This window comes from Heterodontus francisci, chromosome 19 (assembly GCF_036365525.1).
Source record: "Heterodontus francisci isolate sHetFra1 chromosome 19, sHetFra1.hap1, whole genome shotgun sequence".
NCBI classification, from domain to species: domain Eukaryota; kingdom Metazoa; phylum Chordata; class Chondrichthyes; order Heterodontiformes; family Heterodontidae; genus Heterodontus; species Heterodontus francisci.
This window is the reverse complement of record NC_090389.1, coordinates 1,512,464-1,536,691: the sequence shown is the minus strand read 5'-3', so window position 1 is coordinate 1,536,691 and position 24,228 is coordinate 1,512,464. Positions and strand designations below refer to the sequence as shown.

General features: G+C 42.2%; 1 protein-coding gene across 2 annotated transcripts in view; it reads right to left on the bottom strand.

The window, feature by feature from the left end:
* Positions 1–1,103: 1,103 nt before the first annotated feature.
* si:dkey-197j19.5 (EF-hand calcium-binding domain-containing protein 12) overlaps positions 1,104–24,228 on the bottom strand; it is a 127,168-nt gene continuing 104,043 nt past the window's right edge. The window contains exons 9-11 of one of the 2 annotated variants that reach the window (XM_068052287.1): positions 11,112–11,237; positions 4,353–4,416; positions 1,104–1,346 (exon numbers count right to left, since the gene is read on the bottom strand). In XM_068052287.1, the coding sequence (XP_067908388.1) occupies positions 4,389–4,416; positions 11,112–11,237 (154 nt within the window). In that variant the 3' untranslated portion in view covers positions 1,104–1,346; positions 4,353–4,388. The remainder of the gene's footprint in view (positions 1,347–4,352; positions 4,417–11,111; positions 11,238–24,228) is intronic. The other variant, XM_068052288.1, reaches the window with a different exon arrangement.

Genomic DNA, 24,228 nt, shown 5'->3' with positions numbered 1-24,228 from the left:
GGCTGGTAGAACCAGCAGACAGGCGGCAGATAAAATTCTACTTAGTAAAGTGTGAGGTGATACATTTTGTAGAAAGAACAAGGAGAGACAATAGAAGCTAAATGGTACAACTTTTAAGGAGATGCAAGAACAGAGACACCTGGGAGTGCTTGAGCACAAATCTTTGAAGGTGGCAGAACAGGTTAACTGATCAGTTACTAAAGCATATGGGATCATGGGCTTTATAGAGGCACGAGTACAAAATCCAGGAAGTTATGCTAAACCTATTTAAAACACTAATTCAGCCCCAGCTGGAATATTGTGTTCAATTCCGAGCATCACAATTTAAGAAGGGTGTAAAGGCTTTTGAGAGGATAAAGAAGAGATTTACTAGAATGGTTCGAGTGATGAGGGATTAGTTAGGTGGAATATCCTTGTCTATTCTTTCTGTTACTTGTTCAAAGATCTTCCGTCAGTTCTTTGGCAGTATTCCCTTTTCTAATGATTTTGTGTATGTAATAGTGTTTCTGCCATCTGTTCCCTAACTTATTTTAAATATGAATGGATGCAATCTATCTAGACGTGGTATCTTCTTTTCTATTTTAAATGTTATTATATCTTTTTCAATTTCTTCTTTTTGTTATGTCTCCCTGTGAAACATGGTGCCGAAATAATTATTCAATATTTCTGACATTTCGCTGTCATTACCTGTGAGTTTATCTTGTCTTATCTTTACCTTACCCTTTGTGGTCTAATCGCTATACTGATTTTTATTTTGTTACTATTGGTCTGAATTTTGCAGTCAGGGGCGAAGGGGTGGCATTCACTGCTGACCTGAAAAAAAGATTTAGCAGGCTATACAGCATCCATTTCCTCTATTCTGATGTGACGTTGAATCTGGCACCACATGTAGTGCCTAGAAAATGTGCAGGCAGGTTGATCAGCTATTCAGATTGAAGAATTCTCAAAGACAGCAAAGCAAAGTAAAAATCAGGGATCATAATTCACATTTTAGGACATTGTACAGAAAGCAAAATAAAGAATGGGCTATACACATGGGATTAAGGTAGAAGCTGAAATATCAAACTTAAAACACAAGTTTTATTATTTTAAAAATCATGGCATTTTTAAATATTCTTCTGAGGAAATGAGCATTTACACTTGTAAGATTAGTTTTTCAGGGCCAGAGATCACATTCAGCAATAATTATGACTTAGTACACTGTTAAAAACTTAGATACACCTCATTTATCAAGGTTTAGCACTTTCAATGTTTCTTATAGTGAGAATAGTGTGTAAAAGGTTGAAGTTCACGTCATATCACCAATTCTGTGTTGATTGCATCAGCGAGGACTGTAACAGCGCACCCTGTGGGAGGAGCAGAGTATTACTGATAGCAATTTCCAGATTCCCATGTTTAACTGTACATGTATGGACGTCAGACATTGCTGTCAGATTTGCACAGTAATGACAGTGAGCACTGACATTTCGTTGTATTTACAATTCTGGGCCTATGTGTCTATAGAATACTTTGACATTCCCCTTTATATTCCCTGATAATTTAATTTCATAGTTTACCTTTGTTACCACTTCCTGCCCTCTTCATATTCCTGTGCAGTCTATGTGCTTAGTGTATGCCTTTAGTTTCAATTTTGACCTTATCTTTTTAGTTCATCCAAGATGTTTCATTATTGACTCGTTTATTTTTCTTTTTTGGCAGACTATATTTCTCCTGCGCTCTATTGATCACCTTTTTAAATATTTCCAACTGCTGTTCTATCTCTTTGTAAACCATTTTCCCCCCAGTTCCATTCTCATACCCTGAAAATTAGCTTTTTGCAATCTATTACTTTGGGCTTTGCCTTACTAACCTCTTTCTCAATCACTATTTTAAACCTTATCTCCCTGATGACTCTCTCATATTGTGATTGCTATTGCCTAGATGTTTCCCTATGCTACTTCTCTTATTTATTCTGGTTCATTTCCCATTACTAGATCCAGCAATGATGCCTCTCTTGTTGGGCTTCTTGCATAGTGGGTAAGAAAGGGGTCTTGCCCTCACTGTAAAAATTCCATTTCCTTTTTCCCTTTCCTTACCTCTTCTTACCAGTTTCCTTGGGGGTAGTTGAAATTTCCCATGATTATTATTGTCTTTTGCTCATTTCACAGATTTGCCTACATGTTTTCCTCAACTTTCCTTTCACTATCAACCACTAGCATAGTCCTTATCTTTCAGCTCAATACATAGGGATTCTGTTTCTATCTTAATGTTAGTTATGTCTCTTTTTATTACTACAGTTATGTTATCTCCAATTGCTTCAGCTATCCACCCCTACATCCTTCCTTATCCTTTCTATTACATTATAACCTGCAATGTTTAACTGTCAGTCCTGTTCTTTATGTAACCATGTTTCAGGTAGTCCTACTAGATCTGGCTCCTCGTTGCAAATTATTACCTCAGGTTCCCATGTTTTGTTCAGGACAGAGTCATAGACTTATACAGCACAGAAATAGGCCCATCGTGTCCACAGCAGCCATCAAGCACGTATCTATTCTAATCTCATTTTCCAGCACTTGGCCCGTAGCCTTGTATGCTATGGCGTTTCAAGTGTTCATCTAAATACTTCTTAAATGTTGTGAGGGTTCCTGCCTCTACCACCCCTTAAGGTAGTGTGTTCCAGATTCCAACCACCCTCTAGGTGAATATTTTTTTCCTTAAATCCCCTCGAAACCACCTGCCCCTTCCTTAAATCTATGCCCCATGTATCTACCTTGTCTATCCCTTGAAGTATTTTGTAGGTTTCAATGCGATCACGCTCACTCTTCAAAACTCTAGAGAATATAGGCCCAGTTTCCCCAATCTCCCTTCAGAGGACAGTCACACCATCCCATGAACAAGTCTGGTGAACCTTTGTTACCAGTCCCACCATCCCGTGAACAACTCTGGTGAACCTTTGTTACACTCCCTCTATTGACACCTCCACTAAGGGAAAAGTTTCTTCCCATCTATGCACCTCATAATTTTGTATACCTCATTCAGGTCCTTCTCTGCTCCAAGGAAAACAACCCTAGCCTATCCAGTCTCTCTTTATAGCCGAAATGCTCCAGCCCAGACAACATCCTGGTGAATCTCCTCTGCACCCTCTCCAGTGCAATCACATCCTTCCTGTAGTGTGGCGACCAGAACTGTACACAGTACTCCAGCTGTGGCTTAACTAGTGTTTTGTGCAGCTCCATCATAACCATCTGCTCTTATATTCTATGCCTTGGCTAATAAAGGCAAGTATCCCATATGTCTTCCTAACCACCTTATCTGCCTGTGCTGCTGCCTTCAGTGATCATTGGACAAGTACACCAAGATTCCTCTGACCCTCTGTACTTCCTATGGTCCTACCATCCATTGTATTCCCTTGACTTGTTAGTTCTCCCAAAATGCATCACCTCACATTTCTCAGGATTAAATTCCATTTGCCACTGCCTGCCCATACTACCAGCCAATCTATATCATCCTGCAGCAAGCAATTAGGAAGGCTAATGATAAGTTAGCCTTTATCGCAAGAGGATTTGAGTACAGGAGTAGTGAAGTTTTGCCTCAATTGTACAGAACCTTGGTTAGACTGCACATGGAGTACTGTGTGCAGTTTTGGTCCCCTTACCTTAGGAATGCCATAGGGGGAATGTAACAAAGGTTCACCATACTTGTTCACAGGACATTGGTACTGTCCTATGAAGAGAGATTGGGGAAATTGCGCCTGTATTCTCTAGAGTTTTGAAGAATGAGAGGTGATCACATTGAAACCTACAAAATTCTTAAAAGGGATAGACAGGGTAGATGCAGGTAAAATGTTTCCCCTGGTTGGGGGCGGGGTCTAGAACCAGGGGACACAATTTCAAAATAAGGGGGAAGCCACTTAGGACCAAGATGAGGAGAAATTTCTTTACTCAGAGGGTTGTGAATCTTTGGAATTTTCTGCCCAGAGGGCTGTGGAAGCTCAGTCATTGAGTATGTTTAAAGTAGAGATTGACAGATTTCTAAATACCAATGACATAAGGGGATATGGGATAGTGTGGTAAAAATGCACTGAAGTGGATGATCAGTCATGATCGTACTGAATGGCAGAGCAGGCGCGATGGACTGAATGGCCTACTCCTGCTCCTATATTCCTATCTTCCTAAATACTGGTCAGTCACTAACTAAACTGAAGCATTTGCAAAGGATAACTATTGAAGCTATCCCTAATTAGACCTTGGATAAGCATAGCAGGAACTCACAATGTTGTTACAGTATTCAAAACAAACAAGGAAGTAGAAAGAACCTGTATTTATATAGCAACGTTCACATCCTCAGCATTGCATGACCAATGAAATACTTACTAAGTGTAGTTACTGTTATAACAAAAAGAGAAAATTCTAGAGATGCCTAGCAAATCTTCTGTTTCTGAAAGAAAAAGACAGGGGTTAATGTTGCAGTTACGAAGAGGATTTCTACATGAAATGTAAGGCTATATTTTTCAGATGCTTATTAAGCTGTGCTGGGAAGCAGTTCCAGAGAGTAGGGCTATAGCAGCTGTAGGCTCTGCTATAAGTGGTGGAGTAAGGGGGAGGGGACACACAGAGTCAGAGGTGATGGATCAGCAGAACACCAGGTAGGCTACACACCCTCCTGGACTCTTGGTAAATTAAACCAGCAGCATACAAAGCTAAATAACATTCCAAGACACATTTAAAAGGGCTGAAAGCAGCACTGATACAATATTTGCATCTCCACATCTGTCCACTCACTTTTGCCTACTTACTTAATCTATCAATAACCATTTGCAACTTTCTGCTCCCATCTACACTATTTACCATGTCACCTAACTCAGTGCTATCAGCAATCTGATATATATGGCTCTCTGTTCCTTCATCCAAGACATCTATAAATATAGTGAAAAGCGGAGCCTCCTAGCTAATTGCCTAACCAACAAAATCAGCCTCGAATTCCATGTCATTTTTGTTAACAGCCATTATTTGGAGCATCATGTTCAATACCTTCTGAAGTTAATATAAATCACATCCACAGACACTCCCATATCTACCATATTTATTACCTTCCCAAAAAATGTAACTAGTGTTACGACTGAGGCGGGAAAAATGCACTGTTAATTCAGTCCCACTTCTCCATGGGTCACAGCATATCAATAATTTTTTCTACCTAGCGAAGAATCGCCAATTAGTCTGTTTGTCCCCCAGAATAAAACACACTAACCAGGTTTCTTTAAACAACAACATTAACAATTTATTAAAAAAAGTCTTAACCACTAATGAGATGAATCTATATATATGAAAAGCTCCTTATTTTCCTAGCCCTCATAGGAATCTGCCACCTTTCAAATACAGGTTTCTTTTCAAGAGATGCAAGTTTCCTTTACAGAGAGAGGTATTTTTCTGGTCAAAAACCAAATTTCAAATGCCTGTTCTTTGTCCAACTCACTGGTTTTTAAAAGGGTCCAAGGTGAAAGTAAAGCTTCTTGAGCCGATCACATCACCAGATATCGCGTCTCCTCCGTCATTCAAAGTGTTGCTCTGAGGAGGTCAAAACCCCTGGCTGGCTTCCTTGAACCTGCTTGCTTTCCTATTCTTATACACAAAGTCAACATCCAAACATTTCAGCCATTTGCAGGTGTCCATGTCCACTGAAAATCCTTTTTTTCCCAGTTTTTTAAAAACACACAAAATTCTAAGATTTTAGTACAAAAACAAAACCCTTGTAACATCAGGTTCATTAGAGATGGCTTCATAAAATCATAAATGATTATAGCACAGAAGGAGGCCCTTTGGTCAGTCATGTCCATGCCGGCTCTCTGCAAGAACAACACAGTTAGTCCCACTACCCTACCCTTTCCCCTAGTCCTGCAAGTTTCTTTTTCTTCAGGTGCTTATCCAATTCCGTTTCAAAGCCCTGATTGTATCTGCCTCCATCACACTCTCAGGTAGCATATTCCAGATCCTAACCAATCACTGTGCAAAGAAACCTTTGCCGATCATTTTATAATGGTATCCTCTAGTTCTTGACAGTTCCACCAATGGGAACAGTTTCTTCAATCTATTCATGTAAGTCCCTCATCCCTGGAACCATTCTCAGAAATCTTTTCTGCACCCTCTCTAAAGGCTTCACATCCTTGCTAAAGTGTGGTGCCAAAACTGGATATTATACTCCAGTTGAGGGCAAACAAAGGTTTCATAAAGGTCCACTATAACTTCCTTGCTTTGTATTCGATGCCTCTATTTATAAAGCCCGGAATCTTCTGTGCCTTTTTAACCACTTTCTCAACGTGCCCTGCCACCTTCAACATTTTATGCACATATACCCCCAGATCTCTCTGCTGCTTCACACCCTTTAGAATTGTACGCTTTATTTTATATTGCTTCTCCTTGTTCTTCCTACCAAAATGTATCACTTCATGCTTCTCTGCATTAAATTTTACATGTCTATCACTATCCCCCTCACAGTTCACAATACTTCCAAGTTCTGTGTCATCTGCAAATTTTTAAATTGTGTCCTGTACACCCAAGTCTAAATCATTAATACAGATCAAAAAAAGTAGGGGCGGCACAGTGGTTAGCACCGCAGCCTCACAGCTCCAGCGACCAGGGTTCAATTCCGGCTACTGCCTGTGTGGAGTTTGCAAGTTCTCCCTGTGTCTGCGTGGGTTTCCTCCGGGTGCTCCGGTTTCCTCCCACATGCCAAAGACTTGCAGGTTGATAGGTAAATTGGCCATTATAAATTGCCCCTAGTATAGGTAGGTGGTAGGGAAATATAGGGACAGGTGGGGATGTGGTAGGAATATGGGATTAGTCTAGGATTAGTATAAATGGGTGGCTGGTGGTCGGCACAGACTCGGTGGGCCGAATGGCCTGTTTCAGTGCTGTATCTCTAAACTAAACTAAACTAGTGTCCCTGTGGAACCTCACTGTACACCTTCCTCCAGTGTGAAAAACAATTAACCATTACACAGTGGCGCAGTGGTTAGCACTGCAGCCTCACAGCTCCAGGGACCTGGGTTCGATTCTGGGTACTGCCTGTGTGGAGTTTGCAAGTTCTCCCTGTGTCTGCGTGGGTTTTCTCCGGGTGCTCCGGTTTCCTCCCACAAGCCAAAAGACTTGCAGGTTGGTAGGTAAATTGGCCATTATAAATTGTCACTAGTATAGGTAGGTGGTAGGGAAATATAGGGACAGGTGGGGATGTTTGGTAGGAATGTGGGATTAGTGTAGGATTAGTATAAGTGGGTGGTTGATGGTCGGCACAGACTCGGTGGGCCGAAGGGCCTGTTTCAGTGCTGTATCTCTAATCTAAAAAAATCATAATCTAATCATTATAACCATTAAGTGTTTCCTGTCACTCAGCTCACTTCGTATCTATGCTGCCACTTTCCCTTTTATGCCATGGGTTTCAACTTTGTTGGCAAGTCTATTATATGGCACTTTATCAAATGCATTTTGGAAGTTCATGTTCACCACATCAACCGTATTAACACACAAGGTCCCTCAAGGGCCTTTGCTGTCAAAACCTGACACTCATGGGGTTCGTCCTGGTAGATTAAATTGTCTGCCAGGCGCGTAGTAGTTCTTATTTAAGAGATCATATAAAGGGCTGGCTTTAAGGTAAATCCATCAGTAAGGTTCCTGCGATACCCAAACAGGCCCAAAAATGATCTCAGAGCCTTAGTATCTTGTGGAAGGGGGAGTTTGAGGATTGTCTGTACTCACATCTGCTCTATCTCATGCTTTCCCTGTGTTATCACTATTCCCAAAAAGGAAACCTTTTCCTTCAGTATCTGTGCCTTTTTAGGCTTAACTTTCACTCCGACATTCTGGAGGAAGGTGGAATATCGACGGACGATTATGAAATCCCTGGGAGAGACACGTCCAGGTGTACTGTTGTCCCTGGAACGTGTACACAAATTTATATTGGCACTCTTTTGCCAGTGGTATGGACCAGAACCCATTGCTAATGTCCAACACAGTAAACCACTTAGACTGTTTGTTTTTTTTCTAAAACTTTGTTTGACCTCTTAAATGTCAGAAAAATTTCCCTTTGAGTGCTTTAAATAACCAAAAAATAACTTTAAAAAATAGCGGCACAGTGGCGCAGTGGTTAGCACCGCAGCCTCACGGGTTCAATTCTGGGTACTGCCTGTGTGGCGTTTGCAAGTTCTCCGTGTCTGCGTGGGTTTCCTCCGGGTGCTCTGGTTTCCTCCCACATGCCAAAGACTTGCAGGTTGATAGGTAAATTGGCCATTAGCAATTGCCCCTAGTATAGGTAGGTGGTAGGGAAATATAGGGACAGGTGGGGATGTGGTAGGAATATGGAATTAGTGTCGGATTAGTTTAAATGGGTGGTTGATGGTCGGCACAGACTCGGTGGGCCGAAGGGCCTGTTTCAGTGCTGTATCTCTAAACTAAACTAAACTAAACATTACCCTCATTAACCATCTCTGTTATCTCATCAAAAAACTCAATCAAGTTAGTTAAACACAATTTGCCTTTAATAAATCTGTGCTGGCTTGCCTTAATTTATCCAAACTTGTTCAAGTGGCTGTTAATTTTGTCCCAGACAATCGTCTCTAAAAGCTTTCCCACAACTGAGGTTAAGTTGACTGGTCTGTGGTTGCTATGTTTATCCTTACACTCTTTTTTGAACTTTGATGGAGCATTTGCAATTCTCCAGTCCCCAGGCACCACCCCTGTATCTAAGGAGGATTGGAAAATTATGGCCAAAGTCTCAGTAATTTCCACCCTTACTTCCCTCAGCAACCTAGGATGCATCCCATCTGGTCCTGGTGATTATCAACTTAAATTACAGGCAGTCTTTCTAATATGTCCTGTTACACTCACATGCAGCGATGAAATACAGAACCCAAACTGAAAGGTTATCAAGATTGACTTTACCGTTAAAAAGTGGGCAATGTGCTGCAAAATGGCCACCATTGTTTAAAAGACCTATATTCAAACTGTCTTACTGTCTGTGAAGGACAAAAGGATACATTCCAAGCTAAGAGGTGTCAATTACACCCACTCTGAACCCATCAAGAGACATTTTTGAATTGAATGAGCTCTTCTGAAACAAAGAAGGTGTGAAGTAGCCACATCCTGAGCTGTCCTTAGTCACCACAGGCAGGGGGATCTGCATCACTCGATAGAGGCAACAGGTGAGGAATTTTTTTACCTTAAAAAATAGCTCCCCGAAGAGAGAGGGAGCGATCAGAACAAACGTCACAAAAGCCTGTCCAGCTGAGAGCTGGAAGAAATCCAAACATTCTGTCCTGCTGTGAATTCTACATTTCAACTTGTGCAGCAGAGAACTGAAAGTGATCCCCCCTCTCTAGACTGAAGTCTCAACTACCAGAAAAATCTACAAACAACACAGGCCTGCAATTTTAAAAGAGAAATTGACCTCTGAGAAGATTCACCAAGTTTACCATGAACCCTGAAAACCTACCTCACTTCAAACCACTTATCCCCTTTCCTCTCTATCTATCGTGTGTGTGTTTGTATGTGCGCATGCGCACATGTGTGCGCACAGGCGAGTGAGAGAGAATGCATGTGTTTGTGTGGTTGAGACCTTTTCAGGAAGGTGCCTCGTTTTCCAAGGTGTCCTCCCCTTGCGGCGGAGGCCTTCCCCCCACCACTGGCAAGATCCCAGCAGCGGTGGGAAGAGCTCCTTAATTGGCCTGTGAGCAGGAAGGTTGTTGTCGACCTATCCTGCCCCCGGGGTGAATCGGAATCGGGAATCCCGGCATCAGGTTCCGTGGAGGGCGATTCTGTCCCAATTCTCTAGCCTCCCCAGCCATGAAATCCGTCGTCGGGATGAGCACATAATCCGGCCATACATCAACATGTAGAGCAGGTCACCCAATCACAGTGACATATCCACTGGCTCACCTCCACAGGAGGTCACTATACACACTCTTACACAACCAGTAGTGTACATGCAGAATAGGTCACCCACATAAACTCTTGCACACTGATTAGTTCACAGAGAGTTATTCACACGTTCACATATGCACTGGTTCACATCCAGGATCGGTCACCTTATTCATTCATGGTATGTGAGCATCGCTAGTAAGGCATTTATTGTCTCTCTTTAATTGCCCTTAAGAAGGTGATGGTAAGCCTTGAATACAACTGACTGGCTTGTTAGGCCATTTCAGAGGGAAGATAAATGTCAACCATATTGCTCTGGGTCTGGAGTTACAGGTCGGCCAGACAGGGTAATGACGGCAGATCTCTTTCCCTAAAGGGTCACCACTGTTACAACCCTGATGGGACTTTAATGGTGACCATGAAACTACCAATTTTTCATAGTGATACCAGATTTTAACTAATTAAATTTAAATTCCCGAGCTAGCTTGATGGATTTGAAATCAAACCTCTGGATCAATAGTCTAGGCTTCTGGATTACTACTTCAGTAACATAAACACTATGGTATCATACTATTAGAGTCATAGAGAGATACAGCACTGAAACAGGCCCGTCACCCCACCGAATCTGTGCTGACCATCAACCACCCATTTATACTAATCCTACATTAATCCCATATTCCTACCACATCCCCACCTTCCCTCAATTCCCCCACCACCTATCTATACTAGGGCAAGTTACAATGGCCAATTTACCTATCAACCTGCAAGTCTTTGGCTGTGGGAGGAAACTGGAGCACCCTGCGGAAACCCACACAGTCACAGGGAGAACTTGCAAACTCCACACAGGCAGAACCCAGAACTAAACCCGAGTCACTGGAGCTGTGGTGCTAACCACTGTGTCGCCCATTATACAGCACTGTTGCAGATCGACATCAGGTCATTCACTCACACATATCTACTGATTACGATACAGAGCATATCACACACTCACTATTATACACCCAGAGCGTGCCACCCACTCACACTTTTACACACCCACTGATTCAGATCCAGAGTAGGTCAGCCACTCCACCTACTGGTTCATATCCACAGGAGGATGCTACATACATTCTTACACACCCAGTAGTGGACATGCAGAGCAGGTCACCCAGTCACAGTCATACACCACCTCCTGGTCCACTGCCAAGGCAGAGCAGGTAGCGGCTAAGGAAAAAAAAGTCACATTACCTCAGTTTTGTCCCTGGCTCTTCACTGACTTTCTTCAGGCTGCTGTTGTTCAGTTTCAACTTCCTTCGGAAGACCCCTTTCCTCGGTGCCTGTTCATGGTTGAGCTGATCCACAGCGATCTGCTGTCTACAACATTGATAAGGTAGGTTATTATTCACAGACATTCCTGCTCTGTTTGATACACAGTGTCTGCCTGAAGCTATCTTAACAGAAACTCTCAAATACAAAATATGCTGGTTCCCGAGGAACCTGGGCATGACACAATAAGAGGAACATAACACTTGCAAGGTGAAAGATTATTCAGCCCACCAGTACTACTCATTCTACAATCCACATCCACTTCACCCTGTTATGGATGCAGGTTGCATGCATTTCAGTTAGGACCCTGTACGACTGCCCATACCCATATATTTATTACAGTAAAATATTGTGCTTTAAAATGGAACACTGGAGATACTCTTTTCTATCCACAAGGACACAGGGATATTTAAATGAAGGATTCATTATGAGAAAGATGCTCTTTGATCTGTCTGCATGCTCATTATTAGAAAATTACTGCAGCGAATTTCAAGTATTCTTTATACCTGAATAAACTTTAAAATTGTTAAGTTTCACACATTGAAATATTTTGACACTCATGGCCAAATGGTTAATGGCCAAAGGGTTTAAATTTTCTCAGAATTCCAAGGAAGTGGAGAATCCTACTCTTCAAAGTCATTAACTAAATGCGTTCCCATCGTCAACCAAACCGACAGCAAAATAAACTAAATAATACACTAGAACACGTTTAAAAGGATTGAGGAAGGCACTCATTTAACAGTTGAATCTACATTGCCACAGTTTTGCCCAGTTGCTTTGCAACTTTCTGCTCCCATCTACACTATTTACCCTGCCATTTAATTTAGTGTTGCCAGCAAACTTAGATATATGGCTTTCTATCCCTTCATACATATCATTTATAAATATAATGAAAACCTGAGGCCCCAGTACAGAATTCTGAGGAACACCACTTCACATCCTGTCAATTTGAGTAGATATCCATTATACTACTCTTTTTCTCCTATCGTCAAACCAATTCCATGTCCAACAACAACTTGTATTTATATAACATCTTTATGTAGCACTGCATCCCAAAACAGTTCATAGGAACACTACCAAATAAAATTCAACACAGAGCCACATTAGGAGATGTTAGATATTAGGGCAAATGAAAGAGGTAGGTTTTAAGCAGCATTTAAAGGAAAAAGGTATGGTAGGGAGGTGGAGATGTTTAGGGAGAAATTTCCAGACCTTAGGGCCTTGGCAGCTGAATACATGGCAGCTAATGTCTGAGTGATTAAAATCGGGGATGCACAAGAGGTCAGAATTGGAGGAACACAGACATCTCGGAGGGTTCTAAGCCTAGAGAAGATTACAGAGAAGGGTGAGACAAGGCCGTGGAAGGATTTGAGAACAAGCATGAGAAGTTTAAAATCAAGGCATTGTCCAACTGGGAGCCAATGTCGGACTGCAAGCTCAGGGGTGATGTTTAAACAGGCCTTGGAGCAAGTTAGGACATGGGCAGCAGAGAATGTTGGGTGACTTCAACTTTATGGAGGGTAGAAAGTCGGAGGTCCTGCATTGGAATAGTCAGGTCTAAAGATAACAAATGGATGGGTGAGGGCTTCAGTAGCAAATAAGCTGAGGCAGGCACTATTATGGAGATGGAAACAGGGCATGTTAGTGATGGTGCGGATGTATGGTCATAAGTTCATTTTGGGGTCATATATGACATCAAGGGTAACAGTCTGGTATCAGCCTCAGATTGTCGCCAGGGAGATAAATGGAGTCGCTCTCTAGGGATCAGAATTTGTGGTGGGGACCAAAGACAATAGCTTCAGCCTTCCAAATATTTCGTTTAAAGAAATTTTTGCTTGTCCAATACTGGATGTTGGACAAGCAGTCTGACAATTTACAGATAGTGGCGGTGTGCAATACAGCTGGGTGTCATCAGCGTGCATGTGGAAATTAATGCTCTGTTTCCAATGATGTCACCAAGTAGCAGCATGTCGTTGATAAAAAGGCAAGGCCAAGTCTAGATCCTTGGGGGGCACCAGAGGTAACAGTCGGGAGTAGGAGGAGAAGCCATTGCAGGTGATTCTCTGGCCTCAACTGGACAGTTAAGAATGGACCAGGTGACAGTAGCTCCAATCAGTTGGATGAATGTGCAGAGACTTTGGAGGAGGATGGTGTGGTCAAATGTGTCAAAGGCTGCAGACAGGTCAAGAAGGACGAAGAGGGATAGTTGAGTTTTGTCACGGTCACATAGGATGTCATTTGTGACTTTAGTAAGTTTTGGTATTGTGGGAGGGGCGGAAACCTGGGTTAAAACACATACACATGCACAGGTTCACATCCAGACCAGTAGATTGCTTCCAATTCTATGCACTCTCATTATTGTTAAGTCTTTTTATGTAGAACCTCATCAATTGTCTTCTGGAAATTGATACAAATAAAATCTACAGACGTTCCCATATCCATCATCTTGGCGCCTCTTCAAAAAATGGTTCAAAAGGCTTGCTAGACCCGTTATGGCTTCAGTGAGACCGTTATGAGATATGAAGCTCCAGATTTAAAGAATTACACGACAAGATTTCAACGTTTTAAGACTTTTATTTTAATAACTAAACTAAAAGAAATCCCCATTAACTAAATAGTACTTGTAAGTAGCTGATACCCCAAATTACAAAGAAAGGTAGCATATTTCATTATTTTATGGAAGAGACTGCTTTGTTCAAAAATATTTTTAAAAAGAATTTATAGTTAAGCTAAATAAATGTTGGATCTGTTTTTTTTAATCAAAGGACAGTGAGGGAGCCGGATTGGCAACAGTGTTGCTGTTTATCATATGGCTCAGGCTAGGCTTCTTACAGAAACCGTGGCAACAGGAGCAGAAAAGTGGCAAGCACTCCTTTGATTGGACAAGCTCAGTAGCAAGCACAGCACACCTGGGATGGGCAGAAAAGAAAACTCACTGAGCTTTTTTGGTTGTTAACAGTGCCTGTGTGCATTACCTTCTGGAAGGAGATAAAAGTCAAGTCTGTGCAGAAGGAGAGAATTCTGAGGGGTTCACTGTGTCAGTTTGTCTTGTTTCCTGTATTTCAAGAAGGCCTGCTAAAGTACTTTTCAACACCGTCTGAAGAGAACTATTCTGAAAGATTCTAAAATTCCTGTTTGTGTGTGTTCGGAGGTTGGACTGTGTGCCAGTTTGGTGCAGCGTGTCTCATCTGCTATTTTTTCAGGGTCGGGCAAGTGACCTGCCCAGGTGTGTTTTTTTTTTGTCTGTAATTGAGCTCTGATCTAAAAAAAAAATTGTTTATTCTTTTGGTATATGTAAGGTAAAGGGACTTTAACATTTGGTGAAGGTAGAAAGGGGACTTTCTAAAATTTAATGTTGGATTTTTAAAAATTTGATCTACGTGATATTGTAAAACTTCATTACTAGTTAAGTCTTGTTTTATACTAAACTATTAATTTTGTTGTTCAGTAAAGAAACCTGGTTAGTGTGTTCTATTCTGGGGAAAATAGTGTATCTGATTAATTGTTTCAGTAAGTGGGAAAATGTAAAGAATGCATTGTGACCTGTGGAGAAGTGGGACTGAATTAACAGTGCACTCCTCCCGCCTCGGTCATAACATATTTAATTGGGGGCTCTTTAGCCAGGATAAACCCAACGCTGATGGTGTACAATTGTAAGTGGGGTAATGATAATTGAAAAAGGAAAAATAAAAAGAACCAAGCTTCTTGTTGTAATAGAGTAAAGTTTACATTACCAGAACATCTTTAACAGTTGCTGCGACTTTTCTGGGGAAGGAGAATGTATCCCTGAGTGATTTGAGATACTTAACCAAGGTTAAACTAAAGGATTTGGCAGACCTGTTGGCATGAGAGTTAAAATCAGGAGCTAAGAAAGCAGATATAGTTGATGTAACAGCACACCATTTGAAATTGGAAGAAGGAGGAAAAAGCAAACCAGGGGTAGTGCAGTTGAATTAGCTAAAATTTGGTTACAGATGAGGCAGCTTGCACTCGACAAATAAAAAGAAATAGAATTGACAATGAAAATACTTGAACTTGAGGAAAAGGAAAGAGAAAGGGAATACCAGATTAGAAAGCTTCAACTAAGCCAAAAGAGTAGTCTTGACTTCAGTGTAAATTCTGGAGGGGAAAGATCTGTCTCCAGCTCAGGACCCAGTGGAGAGTTGTTACGGACGTGGACACATTTTTAATTTCTTTTGAAAAGATAGCCAAACAAACGAAATGGCCAAAGGAAAGCTGGACACTGCTTACGCAAAGCAGATTAAAGGGCAGAGCTCATGATGTTTATGCCATGCTTTCTGAGGAGGCTTCTGTAGACTGAACATACGAAATAGGAGCAGCAGTAGGCCATTCAGCCCCTCAAGCCTGCCCCACCATTCAAAAAGATCATGGCTGATCTATCCCAGGCCTCAACTCCTCTTTCAGGCCTGTTCTGCATAACCCTTGACTCCTCGAGATTTTAAAAATCTATCTACCTCCTCCTTAAATACATTAAGTGACCTAGCCTCCATGGCTTGATGGCAAAAAAGGCTATTCTTGCTGGGTCTGAGTTAGTCCCTGAAGCTTACCAACAGAAATTCAAGAACATCTGGAGATTGGTTGGGCAGACTTAAAGAGAATTTCAGAGGGTAAAGCAAATTAATTTTGATCATTGGATATGGGCACTAAAGATGGAAGCCACATATGAGAACCTTAGAGAATTAATTTTCCTGGAAGAATTTAAAAATTCACTTCCTCCAGTAGTGAAAACACAAGTTTTAATGGCCAGACAGGCAGCGGAAATTGCTCATGATTTTGTGCTTGTGAATAAGTCCAAACCCTTTGTCTGTCAGCCCCACAAACCCAAGAAGGATAGAAGGTGGGAGAGCAAAAGGAAGGCAAGTAGCCAGGGACAGAAATGGACAGGTGGGAATGCCCCGGGATCTCCTCCTCAGGCCAGAAAGGAAGGTGCTGAGGGTGAAAATGAGGTCCGCAAGCATAAATTTTACCATTGTCACAAGGTGGGACAACTTAGAGCAGAATGCTGGAAGTTGTGGAGTAAACCCATGGGACTCATTGGGGTGCACAAATCCAATGCAGTGAAAGGGGCTCTGACCACAGCTGTAAGGCCAAGTACAAAATCCAATGTGAGTGTAGGGGTTGTGAATAAGATACCCGAGTGTTATAGGGAATTCCTGTCGAAAGGAAAAGTAACTCCTCATCCCTCAAGTGAGGCAGGTAAACCTATAGTTACTCTTAGGAATACAGGAGCCACCCAAACTCTTTTCCTGTGAATGGTATCGGCAGGGAGTATAGATATACCCATAGCATTGTATCGGGTGCACCTAGAGTGTGACCTAATGTCTGCAACGGTAACTGTAGGAGTTGTCCATAGCTTGCCAGTAGACAGGGTTGACCTACTCTTGGGCAATGATTTGGCCGGAGTGAAAGTAGTAGCTTCGCCAATAGTCATGGAAAAACCAAGTGAAGTTAAAGAGACAGAACAGTTACAGGAAAAGCTTCCAGGAATTTCTTCTTGTGTAGAACCCAAGCAATGGCTAAACATTGTCGGAGGTAAAATAGGCACCACAATCAGATAGCCGAATAGCTGAAACTTTCTTTGGGGATTTAGATGATCTAAAAGAAATATTTAATAAATCTTATGATCACAGCTCAGTAAGCTGATCCAGAGTTGAAGGTGGCACAATCAGCTCCAACAGAAGCTGTGGCAAAAGGAGTTCCAGAAGGCTATTGTGTTGAAAATGGGGTTCTGATGAGGAAGTGGAGACCTTGTCACAGACCTGCGGATGAAGACTGGACAGTAGTGCGTCAGATAGTGGTACCAACAACATATCGTCAGAAATTATAAAGGTTAGTGCATGGGATTCCTCTAGCAGGACATATGGGGATTCGGAAAACAAAAGCATGTATAAGTCAACATTATTACTGGGCAGTTCTTTCCAAGGACGTGGTGATGTTTTGTAAAACCTGCCATGCAAGCCAGATTGTGGGAAAACCGCAACCTGCCATAAAACCAGCACCTCTAATAGCTATACCAGTTATTGGGGAACCATTTAGTCGGGTTGGTAGACTCCATAGGACCCTTACCGAAAACACCAATATATACTCGCTATCATGGATATGGCTACTTGGTTCCCAGAGGCCATTCCCTTGAGAACAATTTCTTCTAATGTAGTGGTAGAGCAGTTAACCCAGTTCTTCACTAGATTTGGATTACTGATTGAAGTTCAGTCAGATCAAGGTTTCAATTTTATGTCTAAAATTTTTCAGTAAGTTATGGGTAACAGGTATAACACAGTTAAAGTCTTCAGCATACCAGCCACAGACATAGAACAAAAAACAGTACAGCACAGGAACAGGCCATTCGGCCCTCCAAGCCTGCACTGATCTTGATGCCTGCCTAAACTAACACCTTCTGCACTACCGGGGCCCATATCCCTCTATTCCCTTCCTATTCATATATTTGTCAAGATGTCTCTTAAACTTCGCTATCGTATCTGCTTCCACCACCTCCCCTGGCAGCAAGTTCCAGGCACTCACCACCCTCTGGGTAAAAAACCTGCCTCGCACATCCCCTCTAAACTTTGCCCCTCGCACCTTAAACCGATGGGAAAAAACCCTGGGAAAAAGCTTCTGACTATCCACTCTGTCCATGCCGCTCATAACTTTGTAAACCTCTATCATGTCGCCCCTCCACCTCCGTCGTTCCAGTGAAAACAATCCGAGTTTTTCCAACCTCTCCTCATAGCTAATGCCCTCCAGACCAGGCAACATCCTGGTAAACCTCCTCTGTACCCTCTCCAAAGCCTCCACGTCCTTCTGGTAGTGTGGCGACCAGAATTGCACGCAGCATTCTAAGTGTGACCTAACTAAGGTTCTGGACAGCTGCAAGATGACTTGCCAATTTTTATACTCTATGCCCCGACCGATGAAGGCAAGCATGCCGTATGCCTTCTTGACTACCTTATCCACCTGCGTTGCCACTTTCAGTGACCTGTGGACCTGTACGCCCAGATCTCTCGGCCATATTTCCAAGTACTAATCCAAGCTCTAATTTCATCTGCCTTACCTGTTATACTTCTCGCATTGAAACAAATGCACTTCAGACCACCAGTCCCGCTGTGCTCAGCAACATCTCCCTGCCTGCTCTTCCTCTTAGTCCTACTGGCCTTATTTACTATGTCCTCCTCATTTACTTCACTAGCTGTCCTACTGCGCTGGTTCCCACCCCCCTGCCACGCTAGTTTAAACCCTCCCGAGTGACGCTAGCAAATCTTGCAGCCAGAATATTAGTGCCCTTCCAGTTTAGATGCAACCCGTCCTTCTTGTACAGGTCCCATTTGTCCCTGAAGAGAGCCTAATGGTCCAGATATCTGAAACCCTCCCTTCTACACCAGCTGCTCAGCCACGTGTTTAGCTGCACTATCTTCCTATTTCTAGCCTCACTGGCACGTGGCACAGGGAGTGATCCAGAGATTACAACCCTAGAGGTCCTGTTTTTTTTTTAACTTACTATAGGGAGCTTTAGAAAGGTTTCAGACCCTCAAAACAATGATTAGGGCATACTGTCATGAATATCCCCATGATTGGGATAAAGGGCTAGAATTTGCCACCAGGGATTCACCTAATGAATCTCCACGTTTTAGTCCTTTTGAATTAGTTTATGGACATGAGGCAAGAGGTCCTTTAAAACTCATTAAAGAAAGATTTTTGGAACAGAAGGATGAATTTTCTGTACTAGATTATGTATCCATGTTACGGGAACAGCTTATGAGAGCCTGCAAAGTGGCTCAGGAATAACCTAAAAGCTTCGCAAACAACTATGAAAAAATGGGCAGACAAGCATGCTAGGACCCGAACATTTCGGCCCAGGGATAAAGTGTTGGGATTGATGTCTTTACAGGATGAACCATTGAAGGCGTGGATCAGTGGTCCATATAAAGTGGTCAAGAGAATTGGTGAAGTAAATTATTTGATTGACACCCCAGATCGCCGGAAAAAGAATCGTGTGTGTCATTTCAATATATTAAAACAATATTATCGCCGGGAGGAGGATAAGCAAGCACGGGTGTGTCAGGATGAAACACCGAGTGAGGATGAGGCAGAAGGAGGCCTAGACAATTCTCAAATTCAACCTCCTACTATCTGGTTAGCTAATACTGAATTGCTAGGGAGATTGGACACGATGCTTTCATATTTAGATGCAAAACAATAAGAAGACCTAACAAGGCTACTCACAGCATTTGAGAGTGTCTACAGGGATAAGCCAGGATGTACAACCTTAGCCACACAAGATGTGGATATAGGGGAATCTGTTCCTATAAATCAACATCCTTACTGCTTAAGTCCAGAGGAACAGGCCCAGGTAAAAGCAGAGATCCAGTACATGTTGGAGAACCACCTAACAGAACCCAGTCAAAGCAGCTGGAGCTCACCAGTAGTATTAGTGCCGAAACTTGATGGTTCAACCAAACTCTATGTAGATTACAGAAAAGTTAATGCAATAACAAAGACAGACCCCTACCCAATACTTCGCTTGGAACAACTGGTGGTGGGGGGGGGGGGGGGGGGGAGGTTCTGTTTGGAAGGTTGCATTCCACTGATTTGGTGATCATCTTTGTGGAAACATTTAAAATTAAAATGCCAAACTCTTCAGATGGAGTTTACTGTTACAACCTTATTTATTTAGAGATACAGCACTGAAACAGGCCCTTCGGCCCACCGAGTCTGTGCCAACCATCAATCACCCATTTATACTAATCCTACACTAATTCCATATTCCTACCATATCCCCACCTTCCCTATATTCCCCTACCACCTAGCTATACTAGGGGCAATTTTATAATGGCCAATTTACCTTTCAACATGCAAGTCTTTGGCATGTGGGAGGAAACCAGAGCACCCGGCGAAAACCCACGCGGTCACAGGGTGAACTTGCAAACTCCGCACACGCAGTACCCAGAATCGAACCCGGGTCGCTGGAGCTGTGAGGCTGCAGTGCTAACCACTGCGCCACCCTTATCACTTAAAGATTATCCACATTGTGGGTAAAATAGTGTTATTCCAGATATTTTATTGAAAATCTAACTTTGCTCAAGTTATTTGAATGAAAAGAATGAATATGAGTGTGAGTGTGAAAGTGTTTTCTATTTTCCCTACATTTTGTAAGGAAACGCATTTAAAAATGGTGTTTCATTCGTCTGAGGGTGGAGGTTATGAAAATGACTCTGTTTTGTTAAAAAAAATTAAAGGAAGTTATATTTAAGCTAAATAAATGTTGGATCCGTTTTTAAATCAAGAGAACAGTGAGGGAGCCGGATTGGCAACAGTGTTGCTGTTTGTCACTTGGCTCAGGCTAGGCTTCCAACAGAATCCCTGGCAACGAGGGCAGAAAACTGACAAGCACTTCTTTGATTGGATAAGTCCAGCAGCAGGCAGAGCACACCTGGGATGGGCAGGAAAAAAACTCATTGAGCTTTTTTGGTTGTTAATCAGTGCCCGAGTGTATTACCTTCTGGAAGGAAATAAAAGTAAAGTCTGTGCAGAAGGAGAGAATTCCAAGAACAGAAGACTAAATAGAGCTCACTTTCCAGCAATTCCCTAAAAGAGTCTGTGAAGTTCACTGTATCGGTTTGTCTTATTTCCTGTATTTCAAGAAGGCCTGCTAAAGTTCTTTTCAACTGAGGGGAACTATTCTGGAAGATTCTAAAAATCCTGTCTGTGTGTGTTCGGAGGTTGGACTGTGTGCCAGTTTGGTGCAGCGTGTCTCATCTGCTATTTTTTGAGGGGTGGGCAGGTGATCTGCCCAGGTGTGTTCTTTTGTCTGTAATACAGCTCTGATCTAAAAATCCTTTTTTTTTTATTCTTCAGTTAACTGGCATATATGTGTGTGTGTGTGTGTGTGTGTGAGTGAGTGTGTGAGTGAGTGTGTGAGTGAGTGTGTGAGTGAGTGTGTGAGTGAGTGTGTGAGTGAGTATGTGAGTGAGTGTGTGAGTGAGTGTGTGAGTGAGTGTGTGAGTGAGTGTGTGAGTGAGTGAGTGTGTGAGTGAGTGAGTGTGTGAGTGAGTGTGAGTGAGTGAGTGTGTGAGTGAGTGTGTGAGTGAGTGTGATGGGACTAAGGTAAAGGGACTTTAAAATGTGGTTCAGGTACAGAAGAGATTTTTAAAATTTGATCTATGTGACATTGTTTCACTTCATTACTAGTTAAGACTTGTTTTATAATAAACTGTTAATTTTGTTGTTCGGTAAAGAAATAGTGTGTTCTATTCTGGGGGAAATAGTGTACCTGATTAAATTTTCCCACTTACTGAAACAGCAGAAGAATATGTTGTGGCCTGTGGAGAAGTGGGACTGAATTAACAGTGCACCCCTCCCGCCTCGGTCGTAATGTTATTAAAATACTTGAAAACTTCACCCCATGCTTATATGTTACACAGTCCTCTTTAATGGCGAAATCTTTGTGATTAAAAGTCCCAAACTCCTCCCAGATGCAATGGGTTGGATCTTCCAGAACATTCTCAAAGTTAACATCCTCTTTGCTCATTTTTCCGAGTGCTTCCGACCTAGAACAAGGTGATCCTGTTGGTCTTTTCTTTCTCTGCAAGTTCAACTTCAACTATGAGCACTTGCTTTGCCTTTGTTCCACGACATCTCTATCATTTAATCTTTCCTACCCTCTGCCCTATCACATACTTTCCCTTTTATTCTTCTTCACCCCATCCCTTTTCACTTTTTCAAAGCCGATTACATTTCTAACCTTTGTCAGTTCTGATGAAAGGTCACAGATCTGAAAAGTTAACTCTGTTCCTCTCTCCACAGTTGCTGCCAGACCTGCTGAGTATTTCCAACACTTTGTTTTTATTTCACTGCCACTTTTCTTCCAGGAATGCCTACCTTGCTAAAGCTCTGCCCTTCTCTCTGAAGGGATTCCATTTGTCTCTTTTACCTTGTTCACCTTTATTGCTTTCTATTTCCCTCCTGGTGTTTGATAAGGCATCTACCAAAATTTGTTTTCACAGCCACATCTCCTTCCTTAGCGACTGTCTCTGGCTCTGACTTGTTCAACGTGGATTCCAACTGAACTTCCATCCTTCATGTTTTGAATCCACCCAGGATTGCAGGTATCTCCGAGGCATACAACATTCCTCAGACTGCTGCTCTTGCCGCATCGTGAGGTCCCCACACAGTGACATGTGCTGCCGTAGGTACACACTCGAACTCTCTCTCCAGAAGCTCTGACTCACCCTATCACAAAGCTGTCCTGCTCTGCAGTTTCATTTCATCCTCCATCTTTCCTGACATATTGACAAAAAAAACTTTTTCTCTTCCTTTCAGGTGTTAAGGAACACAAGCTGCATCAGCTCATGGGGATCAACACCCCTCCAGACTGAGTGACCACTTTGCAGAATACCTCCACTCAGTCCGCAAGCATGACCCCAAACTTCCAGTCACTTGCCATTTTAATTTACCACCCTGCTCTCACGCCCATGTTTCTGTCCTGGGCACCACATCTTCCAATTCGGTACTCTGTCTTTTTATTTTATTTTATTTTTTTTTTTAACCATGTGTTTGTCTTAAACTTGTTTTTCATGTTTTTGCTTTTGGACAGAGCTGTTCATTATTCTGTCATTAACACTCTATGGACTAATGCTTTCTCTTTAACGACAACTATTACCACTCCCTTTTCCTTTGTTCTGTGACATCTCTGTCATTTAATCTCTCCTGCCCTCTGCCCTATCGCACACCTTCCCTTTTGTTCTTCTTCTCCCCTCCCCCTTGTTACAGTCAAGTGAGGAGGGGTCAAAGGGCTTCCCTCTTTTCCCTCTCCTTGTTTGACCACAAGAGGTTTAATTCTTTTCGAAAGTTAATGTACTGGGAAATTCATTTACATTTGATTACTTACTTGCTATGATCATAACAAGAACCAACCGGATAGGTTTTCTTGAGTTAAAAAATACGCTAACTTTATTGTACCTAAACGGAACTAATGAAAATAATAAACTATGCGCCAACTTCCACTCATCATACACTCTGGAGGTTTACACACACACACAGAGGTTACAGAGTGGAGAAGGGTAGATTGTTGAGTTCGTGTCCATAGAAAAGAAGATATACAGTCTGTTGATGATTCGGCAGGCTTCTAGCTGAATTCAGTGGTCCTGTGGCTTTTAGTTTGAAGAGCTAGATGACTGGTTCAGTGGTTCTCTTGGAGACAGTGATGCGGATGATTTCCTCCAATGGGGTTTTTGATTGTCGACGGAGTATGCAAAGGTGGTCAGTCAACAGGCAGGATTTGAAGCTTTCAAACTGAGAGGGGGGGGGGGGAGCACCCCCACTTAGCACATGTCAGAGTCCAGTTGCTTCTCCTCTGCTGCAGAGAAAACACCAGCTTAAAATCACAAATGGGGAGGGGCTTTTCACAGGACAGTCACTCAGTCATTCAAACACAGCAGTTAGCAGTATTTCTCTGCTTGCTGAAAGAACGGGTAGTTCCTTTAAATTTCCTGGGTCTTCAATCTTGCTGGGACTGAGCAAACATTTCATCTCCCTCCTCACAGCAGTGTAGTGTAGGATACATTGTTGCAAATTAGGTGACCATCCTAAGCTTTTCTTTTTGTCTTGTATGTCTTTTAAAATGTCTTTTAAATGTTTAAAAATAAATAAATTCAGATCTCCAGTCAGTGGATTAAAGAAAATCATCATTCAACAAAGCACGTTGATGTAGCACCCTTTTCACTTGCTCAAGGCTTGTTACATTTCAAACCTTTGCCAGTTCTGGCAAAATGTCACAGGCCTGAAACGTTAACTCTGATTCTCTCTCACAGATGCTGCCAGACCTTCTGAGTATTTCTGGCACTTTCTATTTTTATTTCAACTTTCTAAATAAGTTCGAGTCTGAGCAGCCTTTCACTGCATTAGTCTTCTCTGAGAACAGGTATTCTCTCCCTCCCCCTTGAGGCTGCTACTGCTGGTTGTCTTCCTTTCTTACAGCCTGTGTGCCTTCAGAAAATCTATGAAGTTTATCTGGAATTAAAGTCAA